General features: G+C 50.8%; 1 protein-coding gene across 5 annotated transcripts; it reads left to right on the top strand.

The window, feature by feature from the left end:
• Nucleotides 1-984: 984 nt before the first annotated feature.
• CCR5 (C-C motif chemokine receptor 5) lies at nt 985-5,975 on the top strand. 5 transcript variants are annotated; one of them, XM_058727210.1, is made up of 3 exons: nt 2,807-2,831; nt 3,553-3,703; nt 4,595-5,975. In XM_058727210.1, exon 3 carries the CDS (start codon nt 4,606-4,608, stop codon nt 5,662-5,664), a length of 1,059 nt encoding a protein of 352 aa, XP_058583193.1. In that variant the 5' UTR covers nt 2,807-2,831; nt 3,553-3,703; nt 4,595-4,605; the 3' UTR covers nt 5,665-5,975. The 5 variants fall into 5 exon arrangements, 4 of the variants coding, with proteins under 4 accessions (XP_058583194.1, XP_058583192.1, XP_058583193.1 ...); XR_009260969.1 differs by lacking the exons at nt 2,807-2,831; nt 3,553-3,703; nt 4,595-5,975 and adding exons at nt 985-1,674; nt 1,801-2,151; XM_058727211.1 differs by lacking the exons at nt 2,807-2,831; nt 3,553-3,703 and adding an exon at nt 1,240-1,674.
• Nucleotides 5,976-16,143: the final 10,168 nt, after the last annotated feature.

Genomic DNA, 16,143 nt, shown 5'->3' with positions numbered 1-16,143 from the left:
CTGTTTTCCCTAACTTCATACATTAGACAGACTGAAATGTTCCCTTGGTTCTACACTGCAGAAGTGCCCAGGGGTCCTCACTTGCTTGTGACTCCCTGGGATGAACTCCATCCTGAGAGATGGCCAGAATCCACCCCTGGACCCAGAAACCCGAGAGGCATAAACAAGACACCTACTAAGCTGTGCCTCCCTGTCTCAGCCCATATATGCATCATCACCCTGCTTCCCCTCCAGTGCGTGTTGTCCAAACCGGCATGGCCACACGGTCATCTAGCGTACCGAAGCGGGGAGCTGCCTTCGGAACCCCCGGGGATCGGGGATCGCGGGCATCACTTGACAGATGAGGAAGTGGAAGGGCAGAGGGGAATCTCTTGCTAAAGGCAGCGCAGTCTGGGACTCCAAACCTGCTCCACACTGCCCCCTGGGGGCAAGCCTGCCGTCACATCCTCAGCCGCCCTGACGCTGGACACGCGGAACACAGGGCAAAGCCCCAGCCCTGGTGGTGAAAACGAAAGCCAGCCAGGGGCACATGCAGAAATGTAACATCGTTCGGCAGCATCTGAGAGCTCCACGCGTCCACACAGCACCAGCGAAGACAAAGCTGGTCTCAGAAGACCCAAAACTATGCTCCCCGTTTTCTGCGAAATTGTATATCCATTCATTTGCTACCCATTTTGTGAACCCACATTTTTTGCAAAGTATACAGCACACGTAAGTAGCCCACAGAGGGCTGATATCTGGGAAACACTCTGCCCTTGTTATATCCTTTGATCTTGACCACAGACCTATCGAATAGATTTGTGTGTTGGGTTGGTTGGTGTGTGTGTGTGTGTGTGTGTGTGTGTGTGTGTGTGTTGCCCCGTGTTTAAGGATACGAAAACCAAGGCTTGGAGGAGTTTCAGAAACTTGTTCAGAGGCAAGTAGTTAAAGGCTGATGCCGGGACGTAACCCTGGAGCAGGTCTGCAGGGTCCAGTTCCTACACGTTCCCTCTTGAGTTACGCGCACGGGATGAACTCGGAGATTTTGTTCCCGATTTGCTCTCCCGGTTATGATGACCGGTGCTGGGCTCTGTTGTAACACAAGCGTACGCCCTGGATGGGTGGTTGGTTGCTGCTGGGCTATTTCTGTAGCTTTTCTGCCTTCCCCCAGCCATCATTTCCTCCTGTTCTCCAAGTGCCAGTCATTAACTTCTCTCTTTCAGCTTCCAGTTTGCTGATACTACCCTCCTCTAGGCAAGGACCCCAGGGAACCAATTTTGTTAACCGTTTATAAAATAAACTCTCCCTAGGAAAGGATCACGGAATGAGTAGCTAGGGGGTTGATGTTTATCGAGTGTATATTATGTGCCAAATTCTGGATGTGGGTGCCTCATGAGCCCCTCCCCACAAACCCATGAGGCAACCCATTATTCAGCCCATCCCACAGAAGAGAAAGCTGAGGGTTGGGCCGGGCTTCAAGCTCAGGCAGGCTGGCTGCAGAGGCCACCTGCTTAGCCCTGCATTATGCTGCGCCCCCCAGGTTTGGGGTCTCCTCCGCCTTTTCTCAGACCACACAAGCCAACGCTTCTGATTCTGTCGTGGACAAAAACGGAAGACCCCAGAGGGCGCTCTTGAGGCTCAGGCTGGCTCCCCCTCGGTGTTTTGAGCTCTGCCATCAACAGTTGAGGTTTTTAGGTAAGTAACCAACCACCAAGAAAGCTCCATGTGCCTACAGGTGGTATTGTCCTAGAATCCTGAACCTGACCCTATTCTTTGGTCAGTTCCTGCTCACTTTATGTGGGAAATTTCTCATCACTACAGATAGACTTTCTTTGGAGAGAGGATCTCTGCTGCCTGTGTATCTGGCATGGTGCAGGCGCTCACGAACACCAGCCGGTTTGGAGGGCTGCAAAATAGCGACCGGGTAGAGGAAATTCGTAACGACGTGCCCCACGATATATCCGACCCCAAGGAGGATGGGCAATGTGTTTTGCTCACATGACAGCCTACAGTTAAAGCCCTTTAGGGGCACCTGGGTGGCTCAGTCGGTTAAGCGTCCGACTTCAGCTCAGGTCATGATCTCGCAGTTCATGAGTTCAAGCCCCGCATCAGGCTCTGAGCTGATAGCTCAGAGCCTGGAGCCTGCTTCGGATTCTGTGTCTCCTTCTCTCTCTGCCCCTCCCCACTTGTGCTCTGACCAATTGTTTTTGTCTGCAGAGAAAAATAGTACTGGGGCCTGAGGTATGGGTGTGGGCTGGGCGCAGGGGATGGGGGGGACAGTGGCTAAAGGGGACCATGGGCTTCACGTGAAGCATCCCCTATCAATTTCAAGTTGGTTTCCGTGGCTTTCATTGCAGGCAAGTCTTATGAGAATCAGAATCTCAACTGTTCAGCCTCACCATTGATAAGCCCTGTGGTCTTATACAAATAAATCATTGGCCTCTGAAGCAGCAATTTCTTTGGGCAGAATGAGGAGGTTTGACCCGATAAATGTGAATGTTTTTCTAGCGCTAATATCCCTCAGTCCTTCTATTTTCTAACAGACTCTGTGTAGTTGCATGAGCAGAAAACAAAAGAAAATAGTGTCGTCAGGGAAGCCCACAAATAAACTTTCAGGCCAGAAATCTAGTCTCTGACCTATTTTAAGTTCAATTAAAAAGAAAAGGAAAGAAGAAGAGCTGTTTGATTTTTTTTTTTTTTGGCCCTGAAATGTACTTATTCATTAAAACTCCGCCTTCCCCTTTCAGTAGAAACCATGCATTTCCTACTTTTATGCTGCCTATATGTTTGATTTGCACAACTCAGCTAGCCAGAGCAGCTGAGACATCCGTTCCCCTACAAGAACCCTCCTGGTAAGTCATCCCTCAGCCACTCTGTCTGTTAGTTAGCTCGGCTTCTGTGATGAGTAAAAAGCTTTACAGGAAACCCTAGAAGACTGGACACACACCAGATGCTCGTAGAGCTATCTGAAAACATAATCTTCGAGAGGAGAAAAGAGTTAGAATTTAGAATCAGTTTCAGACTGTGATAACAACGAAGATACAAAACATGATTGTGAATGAAAGATTGTTGTAAAGGGAGCAATATTTGAAAGAAGAAAGAAAGAAAGAAAGAAAGAAAGAAAGAAAGAAAGAAAGAAAGAAAGAAAGAAAGAAAGAAAGAAAAAAGAAAGGAAGGAAGGAAGGAAGGAAGGAAGGAAGGAAGGAAGGAAGGAAGGAAGAAACTTCACCTTTCAAAAGAAATCTTTTCAGACAGATGATTCTTGGCCAAAATCTTGGCAGAATGATCTTCTGGTAAGAACTGAAACTGACCAGGCAGGATGCCCTGTGAATGTATGTCCAAGACGAGTTGTATCTAAGTCCAGTTTTTCGTTTGTTTGTTTTTCTCAGAAAAGAGGGAAGGGTAAAAATTGTCCGAATTCATATTGGACTACAAATATCGAATAAACTTTCCCTTTACTATATCAGCTCTACAGCGCATTTCGTGTCCTTTAATGTATGGTTCTTGCTCTGGCTCAGAATTTAAGGTGAAATTTTCTGTATGTGTCTCCTTGCTACCTAACCCGAGGGACAGGAAGCATGAAACCCACGAGGATTTATTAAAGAAACTTCTACCAGGAAGTGGAACCGAAATAGACCAGGCTAGCCAGCGGGTCATGGAGGGGCTGAGCAAACGCAGAATATGCATGGTGGCACCTGAGATGTTTTCTACCTGGATTGCTTGGGTATGTGCGGGAGCTCTTAATCATAGCAATTCGGGAACTGTAAACATGAACTTGAGACTACACGTGAGAATGGCAGCCTGGACTTTATAGCTGGCTACTGGCTGCTATGACCCTCTCGGGGGACTTGGGCAGCGGCCCGTTTCATCCGGACCGCATCGAGGTGCCAGGCTGACGATACCACACTCCACTTCCCTCACCAAGAAGCGAGAGACTAGGTAGCTGCTGGATGAGAGTGCAGGCTGCCTGCCTTCAAAATCAGCTGCTTTCTAGCTGTGTGTGGTTGGGCAAGTTACTCATCCTCTCTGTGCCTTGAGTTCTAATCTGCAAAATGGGGACGATAACATGACCTGACTCATAGGGTGACCGTGAGGATTAATTGAATGAATGGGTGTGAAGTTGTTGGCCCACAGGGTGCCCTTGGGAACCGTCCACGGTTAGCAACACACACTCCGGGGGACGCTCTGTATAAGCTCACCCCAGGGAAGGCAGCTGCAGCAGAGACGGTAAGACAGTGTTAGACAGCGCCTGAGTCAGTTTCTTGACGTTGTTAAGCTTCATTCGTCCCACGTGGCTACAGAGCGCCAGGTTTTATTGGGTCAGACGATGCTTTTGTGAACCGCCCCCCCCCCCAAGAGTCACAGTCTCTGTCCAGTGAGCAGAGGTGATAGCAATCCTTCCTTTTCCTGAAAAAGTTCTTTCTTTTTCCTTTTCTTTCTTTCTTTCTTTCTTTCTTTCTTTCTTTCGGCCAAACAAGGGAGCTCCGTTAAATGTAGAAACCTATGTACCAATGTTGAAAAGCCTGTTCGTGGATAAGATGGTTTGCACCCATGGCGGACCACCACCAAGTACATTCTGGGGTATCATAGACGATCACTTTTTCTTTATTCACAGCATCGAGCAAAATGGATTACCAAGCAACGAGCCCCTACTATGACATTGAATACGAGCTGTCGGAGCCCTGCCAGAAAACCGACGTGAGGCAAATCGCAGCCAGGCTCCTGCCTCCGCTCTACGCACTCGTGTTCATTTCCGGCTTCGTGGGCAACCTGCTGGTCATCCTCATCCTCATCACCTGCAAAAAGCTGACGGGCATGACTGACGTCTACCTGCTCAACCTGGCCATCTCCGACCTGCTCTTCCTTTTCACCCTCCCCTTCTGGGCCCACTATGCCGCCAACGGGTGGGTCTTCGGGGATGTGATGTGTAAGACGGTCACCGGGCTCTATCACGTCGGGTACTTTGGCGGAAACTTCTTCATCATCCTCCTGACCGTCGATAGGTACCTGGCTATCGTCCACGCTGTGTTCGCTTTAAAGGCCAGGACGGTCACCTTTGGGGCGGTGACAAGCGCGGTCACCTGGGCGGCGGCCGTGGTCGCCTCTCTGCCGGGGTGCGTCTTCAGCAGATCCCAAAGAGAGGGTTCTCGTCTTACGTGCAGCCCTCATTTTCCATCCAATCAGTATCATTTCTGGAAGAACTTCCAGACGCTGAAGATGACCGTTTTGGGCCTGGTCCTGCCCCTGCTCGTCATGGTCATCTGCTACTCCGCCATCCTCAGGACCCTGTTCCGCTGTCGGAACGAGAAGAAGAAGCACAGGGCCGTGAAGCTCATCTTCGCGATCATGATCGGTTACTTTCTCTTCTGGGCCCCCAACAACATCGTCCTCCTGCTGAGCGCCTTCCCGGAATCCTTCGGCCTCAATAACTGCAGTAGCTCCAACAGACTGGACCAAGCCATGCAGGTGACGGAGACCCTGGGAATGACGCACTGTTGCATCAACCCCATCATCTACGCCTTCGTCGGGGAGAAGTTCAGAAGCTACCTCTTGGTGTTTTTCCAAAAGCACATCGCCAGGCGCTTCTGCAAACGTTGTCCTGTCTTCCGGGGAAAGGCCCCCGACAGAGTGAGCTCCATTTACACCCGATCCACCGGAGAGCAGGAAACCTCTGTCGGCTTGTGACCTGGACCAGGTGTTTGTACACAGCCTGGGGGGGGGGGGACCCTTTTAAAAGGGAAGTTACTGTCATAGAGGGCCTAAGAGTCATCCGTGCACCTGGCATCTATCCCACCATTTAAGCCCGTCACGCCTGGAAAGCCGAATCAATATATGTTGATGACATAGCAAACCCCCTCACCTCCCCTCCACACGCAACAACTTATTGGCAAACTCTTCCTTTGCTGCAAAAATTTCGTTATAAAAAAAAAAAAATCCTGAGAGAACTGTTAATTCTTGAGTTTGGTGACCCAAACAGGAATAACAAAACCAATCAAGATGCATATTGTACGGTTTCTGATCTGCTCGAGGCAACAGGTGCAGGTTGTAAGTGCGCTGAAAGCAGGTGCTTGTGGGTGATCTGTTAAGAAACGAGCTCTTCCAAGAGCGATCTCCCCTCCAGGGTGTGGTTAGTAAGTTCCACAGGCGATCAGGACCGGGTGAGAGCTGCGAAGGCTTCTTCAGGGAGAAGGGGAGAGGGGAGGAAGGTTAGCTCCAGGCCTGCAGGCCCCGCACATGCGCGGGGCGGCTCTGCGGTGGGGGGTCGGCACTGGCTGGGGAAAGGCAAGGCGAGCCCGGACCATAGGGAGCGTGCGCGGCACCGCTTGTCAAAGCCAGAGCAGAGCGGGGGGGGGGATCCCCGGCCACTGTCGCCGAAAGCTCGTTGCGCAGCCGAACGATGGCCTAGAAAGGTGAGCCTTTAGGTCGGGTGAGGCGAGGAGGCTTTCCATGTAGGTCCAGGCACCAGGGATGGTGACACCCTCGCAGCATGCAGGGTGAGAGTCAACAGAACTTGGGGTGGATTGGGGTTGGAGGTGAGGGGCCGTGGGGAGGCAGAGGGACCCTCTAGGCTTCACGCACGAGGACTGGAGATGCCCTTAAGGAAACCTCAGGCATGGAAAGGGGCCAAGGCTTGCATCGAAACCAGGAGGGGCCGGTGGAAGAGGAAGCCTCTGGTTTTGCCAGCTTGAACACAGCCTTCCGTAGCCAGAACCCGGGCTCTCTAGAGGTGGCCGCTCCTGCCTTTGGACTTGTCCTTCCCAACCCAGCTCCAACCAGGGGGCGTCTCCAGGGGGCTTGGAAACACTAGGTTTAGGAAATGCGGGGAGTCTGAGGCCTGGGAACACGTTTACGTCAGCTATGACATCCAGGGGCCGACTGTGTAGTTAATGAACATCCAGGACTTTTATAAGCATTAAGCAAAGAAGCCCCAGAGGGGGAGAGGGAAACCGGGATGACTAAGTTTCTGCCCGCCCAGGACACACCACTGCCTCCCTAAGCGTTGTCTTCCGGAGTTAACTCACAGTGGGCAGAGGGGAGAAGGGACAGATTCATTTGGAAACAGGCCGCCTCCAGCTGACTCAGCTCCGAGAAGCACCATTTTCCGGAACTCGGTGTTTCAGGCTGAGTGTGGTGGCTTGAGACTCTCCTTCCAGACGCCTTCTCCCGACACACCCCCGAACACTAAGGGATCTTTTCCTCTCAAAGAGAGGGTCATGATTTCGTGTTTGGCCGTTGCTCCTTGTACTTTTTTGTACCTGCCCGAGATGGTTTGGAATCCGGAAGGAGCTAAGACCGTTTGGGAGAGATTAGGTGAGGCGACATCAACGCAGTGAGACGCCCTCACAGGATGAAGGTATCTGAATAGTAAGAGGTGCTACTGATGTTTCTCAGCTCTGAAATATGACCTTGAGAGCGCGGGTGTCGACGGGGAGCAACCGGAAGTGCTCTCGAGGTCGTTTCAAGGGCACAAGTATCCTATGACCCAGCCTCTGGGTCAACTCAAAGACACTCTGATATCTTTGGGTGTAGTATACGTATCATGTATGATGTGATACGGCTCATGTATATAGAAAGTTACAAATCGCTTGGAAGAGAACCCTTGCCCAGTAAAAAAATCGCCCTGTAAAATAACTGACTTGATTCCTGTTCTTTCCGTCAAGCGCACATTTAGAGAATAGCGTTCAAAACTGCGAAAGCCGGGCGCCTGGGTGGCTCCGTCGGTTAAGTGTCCAACTTCGGCTCAGGTCATGATCTTGCAGTTCGTGGGTTTGAGCCCCACACCGGGCTCTGTGCTGGCAGCTCAAAGCCTGGAGCCTGCTTCCGGATTCTGTGTCTCCTTCTCTCTCTCTCTGCCCCTCCCCCACTCCTGCTCAGTCTCTCTCTCAAAATTCAATAAACATTTTTAAAAAAATTTAAAAAACAAACAAACAAACAAACAAAGCAAAACAAAACCGTGAAAGGATTTTGTTTGAAATATTTTTTTAAAAGTTGCCCCCCTTCCTGGGTCAAATTGCCAGAATACTTTGTCTGAAGATGCTGCCTTTAAGGGTGGCATTTCTGAGCAACAGACACTGAAAACTTCCCAGTTTCTAATCTAATTCTACTACTGGAGCAAAAGAATTGACACATTTAAAAAAGAAAAAAAGAAAAAAAGAAAATCGATGTATGTGTAAGCCCACGCCAGTTGTCTGTGTTTGAAAATGAGGAAGGCCTAGTGGCTCCTGGGTGGCTCAGTCGGTTAAGTATCTGACCCTTGATTTTGGCTCAGGTCATGATCTTGTGGTTCATGGGTTCAAGCCCTGAGTCGGGTCCCGTGCTGATGGTGCGGAGCCTGCTGGGGATTCTCTCTCTCTCTCTCTCTCTCTCTTCTCTCTCTCTGCCCCTCCCCTGCTCACATGTGCACATGTGCATGCTCTCTCTCTCTCTCTCTCTCTTAAAACAACTAAACTCAAAAAAAAAAAAATTACAACAAGAAAATGAAGAAGACATACGATGTCACAGTCTGGTCCTTGCTCTGTAATCCCAAACTGCAGACACATGACACGCGAGGACCTGGCTGCTATAAAGGTCGCTTTTCTTTCATTTCAAATCCCTTCTAAAAACTTGCCTGTAGTTGCAGTGATGACCATGGATTTGTCCTTGACGTTTGGCTTTCTGTGCACGTGTCTCTTATCCCCAGAGAGAACAGGTGCTCCGGGAAGAGGCGACTGGTCCAGGTGGCATTTACAGCCTGGGGCAGGCTGGTCTTGAGACCAGGTAGGTCACGGTCCCACTTGGACATCCGGGGAATGAGCAGACGGCAAGGGCAGCTGGAGCCAGTTTTAGGACAGCTTTTCCTTAACAACCGGAAAGACTGCCTTCCACCTCCTTCAACAGGAGGCGTGACCCAAGGGAGGGAGGGAGGGGACTGAGTCGGAGTAGAGGAAGGGTCCGGGGCACAGTTCCATCCAGCCCACGCCCCTCACTTTGTGGGCCCTCCTGGGCCCACCCCTCCTCTGCCCCAGTCCTTAGATTGACAAACAGGCTTGAACTCATCGTGACGTTCAGGTTCTGACTCCACTCATCACATCCTGGGTGAAGACACCTGCTCCCCGGCCCAGGGGCGTCTGTCATGGAGGGAGTTACGTATGGGTCATGGATAAAGTCCAAGTAAAGTGAACGCCCTGAGCGAGGAGGGAAAATGTGCAAATTCAGACATTAGGATTCCGTTCACACGTGCATCCCAAGGTTCCAAATACCTCCAGCTAAAAGGCTACCAGTCTCACCACTGTTGTGATTAAATCAGGTCACTGCTTTCCTATCCAAGGGAAGGACAGACTCCTCAACAGGAACATCGGAGTTTCATTGTTGACTTTCTGATGAAGGCACAGGAGATGTGGAGATGTGAGCAAGGGGCGTGGCCGTGAACTACCGGGCTGCTCTCCTTCATAGCTTGTTCGCACCCCCCTGCTTAACCTGAGGGCGTGGAGAGCTCCCACACCCTGAGATGCTGCCGCTCCCGGGAGGAAACAGAGTTCTTTTGCTTTTAAGTAAAACTCACTATGAAAGTCTTGCTTGGTATTTTCCTGAAACACAGTCAAACTTGAATATTTCTGTAGATAGATGTTGCGACGGTGCCATATTTTCTTTTCTTTTCTTTTTCTTTTCAGATAGAGAGACAGCGAGAGTGAGCACATATGGGGAGGGGCAGAGGGAGAGAGGATCTTAAGCAGGCTCTATGCCCAGTGCAGAGCTCAACGCTGGGGCTTGATCCCACGACCCTGGGATCATGACTTGAGCCGAAATCATGAGTCGGACGCTCAACTGACTTGAGCCAGCCGGGCGCGCCGTGCCTTAGGTTTTTTTCTACAAGCGTTTTTTCCAAGGCTTACTTATTTTTGGCTTCATATTGTCACTACTTTAATTTGATCATAAGTTCTGTGGCATTGTGGTTCCGTCATGTTTCAGGAACTTGGTTGAGTTTCTTTTTCTTACGATGGTAACTCGTGTTTTAAACGCTTGAAAGTCTTTTCAAAGGAACCAACGGAAAGGCCTTCCAGGCCATTGAGAATCTTGGGCTATACTGCCTCCCTGTGGTCACCTTGGTATCCAACAAGGGCGTCCCGCAGCCAGCCTTGACTCGGGTGGTTATACATTCGGCTGGTTCATGTTGGTCTCTGCTGCTACCATTCCTGTTGTGGACGAGCGGTGGTTCCACAGCAGCTCAGGGTAGATAATGCTCGACTCACTGACCAGGAAAAGGAGCGCCAGTGGAGGACACAAGTCGATGCCTGCGGTGAACTGAAGGTCCCAGCTCTCTCGGGCCAAACTCCGCGGATCCCTGAACCCACAGCCTTGCCACAAGGTCACAAACTGTTTTGTGACAAAGCGTTTTTCGCCATCCAATGCCACGAGCCCGTCTCGCGTGACTCCCATGTGTATCCAGCAACGGCTGCGGGTACCTAGTATTCGAAGCGATCCAATACGGTTGCGGTGTGGGTGGATTTCTTCTTTATTCACACTTCCCTTTCTCTATTACTGTGCTCCCCTCACTTCGATTCCTCTTAATGGTATCGCATCATCTGAAAACAGGAAGGTTGCTGAGGACCAGTCAGCCCGACCCCTCACTTTATGGAAGAAGAGCGGAGCCCGCCCCCAGTGCCAGACGCACTGACACAATAGGTGTGTGACATAACAGGCCAGGCCTCAGTTTTCACAGGCTCCCCCCATTGCACCTGCCAGCCAGCGATGCGCCATTGAGGAGAGCAGGTGGGAGCCGTTCTAACTCCCCTGACAGCCGGCACCCACGTCGATGAGGGAGAGCGGGATCTGGAATTCGTGGGGACCATGCTTACGGCCGCTGGCTTAATCTTAGCTGCTCCTTGGAGTTACCTGGGGGAGTTGGACAAATAGTGATACCCAGCCCCACCCGCAGCACTCCGATTTGATGGGTCTGCAGAAGCTCGGAGTTCTAGGAAGCTCTAAGCGCAGCCAACTTTGGAAACCACTGCTTACAGCCCATCAAACCAAGCCTGCTGGATGCGGGCTGCTGTCTGAGGAAGAATCCTGCCGGCCTAGAAGTGGGTGGCACACAGGCCAGGAAGGGTCCGGATTCGACTCCTCGATCGTCCCAGCAGAACATTAACTGCGTCTTCCCACAAGCTGGTCTTTAAAGCATATGCATCTAGCTTTAGTTGGCAACGTAAAATATCTAAACGTATATCTGCTTTCGGATTATGTTTTAACCCGTCCCTTCCAAGTGAAGAGTAAATAAAGATGGGGTGTCTGTTGCCCACGCGGAGCTTGGTGGCTTCAAATTCAAGACAGAAGAAGTCTCTCGGGTAGAAAAGGTCTGTTTGCGATGTGTTACAAATGAATATTGGTATTGCTTATGTTGGCAAAAGAGTTCTCCCCCCACCCCTCCCCACCCCATTTCCTTGTCCCTCCGGGAGCCATCCCTTCAACTGCGTCCAGTAAAGCATTATCCCTGAAGACCTGGAAAACTCTGGAAGTCTGTGTGAGCCCTGGGTAAGGCGACGATAATCCTGCAGAGAAAGCAACAAGTCAGCCTCAAAACAGCAACGGCCTGTATTCACCCTAGAATTCCTGTGCTTTGGTTTATTTCCACTAGCTAATATTCCTCAAAAACCCCTTTTAAGAAAATTATGATCTTTTTAAAATATTTATTTCTATTTGGAAGAGCATCAGAGGGGGAGGGGCAGAGAGAGGGGGCCAGAGGATCCAAAACGGGCTCCGCGCTGACAGTCTGACAGCAGTGAGACTTGCGTGGGGGCTCGAACTCACACACCACAAGATCATGACTTGAGCCAAACTCAGACACTCAACCGACTGAGCCACCCAGCTGCCCCAGACAATTATGATTTTTTTTCCAACAGATCATCAAATCGGGACTCTCTGTTGATTGATTATCTCACTCCTTCCAAAGGGTGGAAAGTGGAGCCTGGTGGACAAAAGAGTGGGGAGTTCAAAGTCAGACTGATTTGAGGTCCAGCCTTGAGGCTGTAGGAGCTTGGGGAGGTGACTCAGAGTCCCTCTGTGGACCTCAGGGTCCTTTCCTGTCATTCTGGATACTATTCACGTCTATTAACATCTGAAAGTTATGTCGGTATATAGTATCTAGACCAGCCCTGACCAGAAGGACGCTCTGTAACGACGGAGATGACTCCAGACTGGTGCAAATCGTGCCTAATGTGACTACGGGACTGGATTTTTCATTTCATTTCATTTTAAAACATTCAATGCATCTATGAACGGACAAGGCTAAGTCTGGCATACAGTAAGTATCCAAGAAGCATCTTGGACTCTGGGATCAGGGATTCCTAGGCAAGTTGTAATGCTTCTAGCCTCTGTTTCCTCATCTGTGATATGGGGCCGATAACAATACCTACTACCTCATACGTTAGTACGGAGGATTTAATGAGAAATCGCACATTGGTTTAAGGCAGTTCCTGGCACGCGGAAGTTCTTGGAACCGTTAGCTACTTTCCTAATAATGGCTATTTCTTCTTCAAATTGGAATTGCACTCCCCTAAAGAAGGCTCCTCAGCGTGGTGGGCAACCCAGCTCACTTTCTGCAGTGGAATGGAACCCCCCGCGGACTGGAGGGGGCTCTCGGGCATGAACTCAAATACCGTGGATTTACAGCAATGGATGGAAAGGGTCTCCCAACTTGGTGGCGTCGTGTTCAATACGTCCGAACTTGTGTAGTGCGTTTGGAAAGGCTTTGGGTGGGGGTGGGGGGTGGGGGGGATTAACCTGAGAACGTAATTCTGGCCAGATGTCGGCCCTGCAGCTCTAAGCAAACTGGGAAATGAGGGAGGCAGGCCAACTCCCCACCCCCTCCCTCTGGGATTCCGACAGAAGCAGCAAGGTGGGAACACAGTTCTCATGTGCATTGACTGTGGGCAGCCCATTCACTCATTCATTCATTCAGTGAACATTCGTGGAGGGCCTGTGCAAGACACGGGGCATGGGGTAAGGGAGCTTGCCCATGGGGTAAGTGGAGGCACTGTGTGGTTGAGTGAGAGCTGCATAGAAGCACCGTAGGTAGAGGCTACGAGAAGGCACAACCATGCCAGCGAAAAGAGGCAAAACGGGGCAAGGCACCATCCAGGTGCCTAAAACGGCACAGCCTTGTGAGTGAGACAGACAGACGGACAGTCAGCGCATCCTCTGACCATTCCGTAAAGAAAGCCTGGCTACAATTGTCTCTCGGTTCCGTGCCTCCTTAAATAGCTTACGCTGAACAGAATGTTCTTGTCTCTGATTGTCCCAGCACCCGCTGCCCTTTGGGGGGGGGGGGGTCATCGAGGGGTGGGGAGAGGACCTGTCTACACACCGAGACACCAGCCTCCTTGGGTCCCTGGGGCTGGTTTTATAGTTTCCCTGTCTCCGCGTTTGCTTTCAGTTTGTTTGTACCACAGGAAATAAGTGGAACGTCTCCTTCCCACCCCTGCTTCTGCCTACTAGGTTGTCTGCCCTGGAGGCAATAATTACCAGTCTCTTATCTTTTGGGAGGTACTTCCTGCACATCTAACCAAAATCACATCTATCCCCTTATCTCCTGTGTTTCCACAAACCACCAATGCTCGTAGTATTCTTTACCGCACCTTGGTTTTTTCCACTTTACGATCTTGGGCAGACTTCTTAAGCGCTCCGTGCCTCATTTTGCCCGTCTGTGGAATGGGGATAATGATACCAACCTCACTGATTGTTCCAAGGAGGAGACGAGTTAATAGGCTAATTGGCACATGACAACCACCCAGTGAATTTTGGCTATTAGTATTTCTTATGGTTTGCCAGGCAGATTTTATTTTCATGCAAGTGAACTTATTTTTCGTAATGTCTATTTATTTATTTTGCGCGCAAGGGAGCATGCGTGCCCACACACGCAAGCGGAGAGGAGTAGAGAGAGGGGGAGGGAGAACCCCAGGCGGGCTCTGCACCGTCACCACAGCCCAATGTTGGGCTGGAACCCACGAACCGTGCGATCACGACCTGATCCGAAATCAAGAGTCGGACCTTACCCCACGGAGGCACCGAGGCACCCCACAAAGGAACTTATCAACTTTTTCTTTGATTTCTGGGTTTTATGACATGGTTAGGAAAGCCTTCCCCATGCTGAGATTGCAAAACTCTCCCGTTTTTATTTCTAAAGCTGTTATGGCTTCATCTTTTACAATTTGTATTCTGGAATTCATCTTGCAGCGCGGAGTAAAGTGGGGATCCAAGGTTTTTGCCCCGGATGGCACCCCATCCTCCAAGATGGTTTATTAAATTATTTTCCTACTAACTTAAAATGCCATTTTTTTTTAGAGTGGAAATGATGCTTTCCCCGTTTCCCGTTCTGAGACTCATATGTCTTCTCTAAGCTACATTTTATTTACTTATTTTTGAGAGAGAGTGGGGAGAGGGGCAGAGAGAGAGAGGGAGACACAGAATCCGAAGCAGGCTCCAGGCTCCGAGCTGTCAGCACAGAGCCCGATGCGGGGCTCGAACCCACCAACTGTGGGATCATGACCTGATCCGCAGTCAGATGCTTAACCAACTGAGCCACCAGGCGCCCCCTAAATGCCGTTTTTATAATATTTTCTCTCCTGCCCCCAGGGTTGGCCCTATTTCTGTATTTCCAGTTAAATGACTACGTGCCCAAGCATCATTTCAGGTGCTTTGCTCCTCGGGGAGGCCCCTCAATGCGTGGGGCGAGTCCTTCTGGTGCCCCATACAGGGCACACGGCCACTGTTTCCGTGATGTGAACATTGACCAGTGGAGCCAGGGAGTCAGAGTCCCCCCCACCCCGGACTGGTGATCTTGTCATTGCAGTGGTCACAAATTAGAGCGGATGCCTGGTCCCACAAAGTCCAGGTGTGTGCCGTGTGCTGCCCGAGGCGAGCCAATCACATTCTTGCTCCTAAAAGCGATGACCACGAATGCATCCCAGAGTGGCCGGCAGTGCCCCGGAGGGGGGACTGGAGACCGCCAGGGGAGATGCCCCAATGCAGAGCTTCCTGGTGATGAGGGACCTTGGGGTAAGCTGCAGGCAAAGTCCGGGCTAACAGCACAGCCCCCGCCCCCAGTGGGGAGGGGAATCTGTGTGATTTTCCTCGGACACTCCCGGCTACCCAAGAGCCAAGGAAAGGGGTTTCAGTGCTTGCCATGGTGATGTGGGAAACTAAGGCAAATGAAAAATGAAATTCCCTTACTGCCTGCAGCCCGTTGGCGAGTCCTTGAAACAGGCAGCGTGACCTCCCTCCAGGAGCTCAGCTGCCTCAGTGATGACACTTTGCTGGGGGCAAAAAGGAATCTTGGCTTCACATTATCCTGACCCCCCCCCCATCCTATAAGTCTACTTTAACATATAAAAAGTCCTTTGGAAACTTCCTTTATCTCAACTCCCCCAAGATATATGCTGGCAATCATACTCCAAGCATATGGCCCCTGATATACATCTGAATGGTCTCATGACTGAGGTTTTACTGAACCGTAATAAATGACGTTTTCCTAACAACACTGAGGCCCTCAGGGTCCTGGAAACCCCGCTTGGAAAATTCCTTAGACCCTTAGGCTGTCTCTAACCCCCTCCCAGCCTGAAGGTATGTAATCAGTTACCTGTCACAACCCCAGTGCAGCTCTTTCTGCCCACGGTCCTGTCCCCGTGTTTTAAGAAAATCATGTACGTGCACCAAAGATGTCTTCAAGAATTCCTTGTTGGCCTTCGGCTCCGAACCCCACCATCACCCCGAAACCCCATCACCTGGGGCCCCGTCTTTCCCAAGAGAAGACACCTCGCAATTCCTTCTCTCCTGTGATCAACCCCGGGGGTGTCCCGGCTGTCCCCATCACTGCTAGGGGAGCCTGAGCCCTCCCTAGTGCAGGCATAAAGTCCCCACTTCTCCCACACTCAACAAGGTTTTCCACTCCATATTTTTTAGCTGCCCTTTTCTTTTTCCAGACGACTTGATGGGTTTTCATGCACAGATTGTTTGCCAGCTGTCGTAGACTGAGTGTTTGCGACACCCCAAAATTCCTATGTGGAAATCCCGCCCCCCGATGTGACGGTGCTGCGGGGGAGCTTTGGGAGGCGATTCGATCGTGAGGGTAGAACCTCACAAACGGGATCGGTGCCCTTGTACGAAGGGATGCGAGAGCCTGCCCCTCTCTCT

Source organism: Neofelis nebulosa, chromosome 4, assembly GCF_028018385.1.
Source record: "Neofelis nebulosa isolate mNeoNeb1 chromosome 4, mNeoNeb1.pri, whole genome shotgun sequence".
In the NCBI taxonomy this organism is placed as follows: domain Eukaryota; kingdom Metazoa; phylum Chordata; class Mammalia; order Carnivora; family Felidae; genus Neofelis; species Neofelis nebulosa.
The sequence above is the reverse complement of the archived record's forward strand: the minus strand, read 5'-3'. Positions and strand labels throughout refer to the sequence as shown.

Coding starts and splice junctions, on each gene's coding strand:
- CCR5 (XM_058727211.1), top strand. CDS start 4,606: ATGGATTACCAAGCAACGAGCCCCTACTATGACATTGAATACGAGCTG.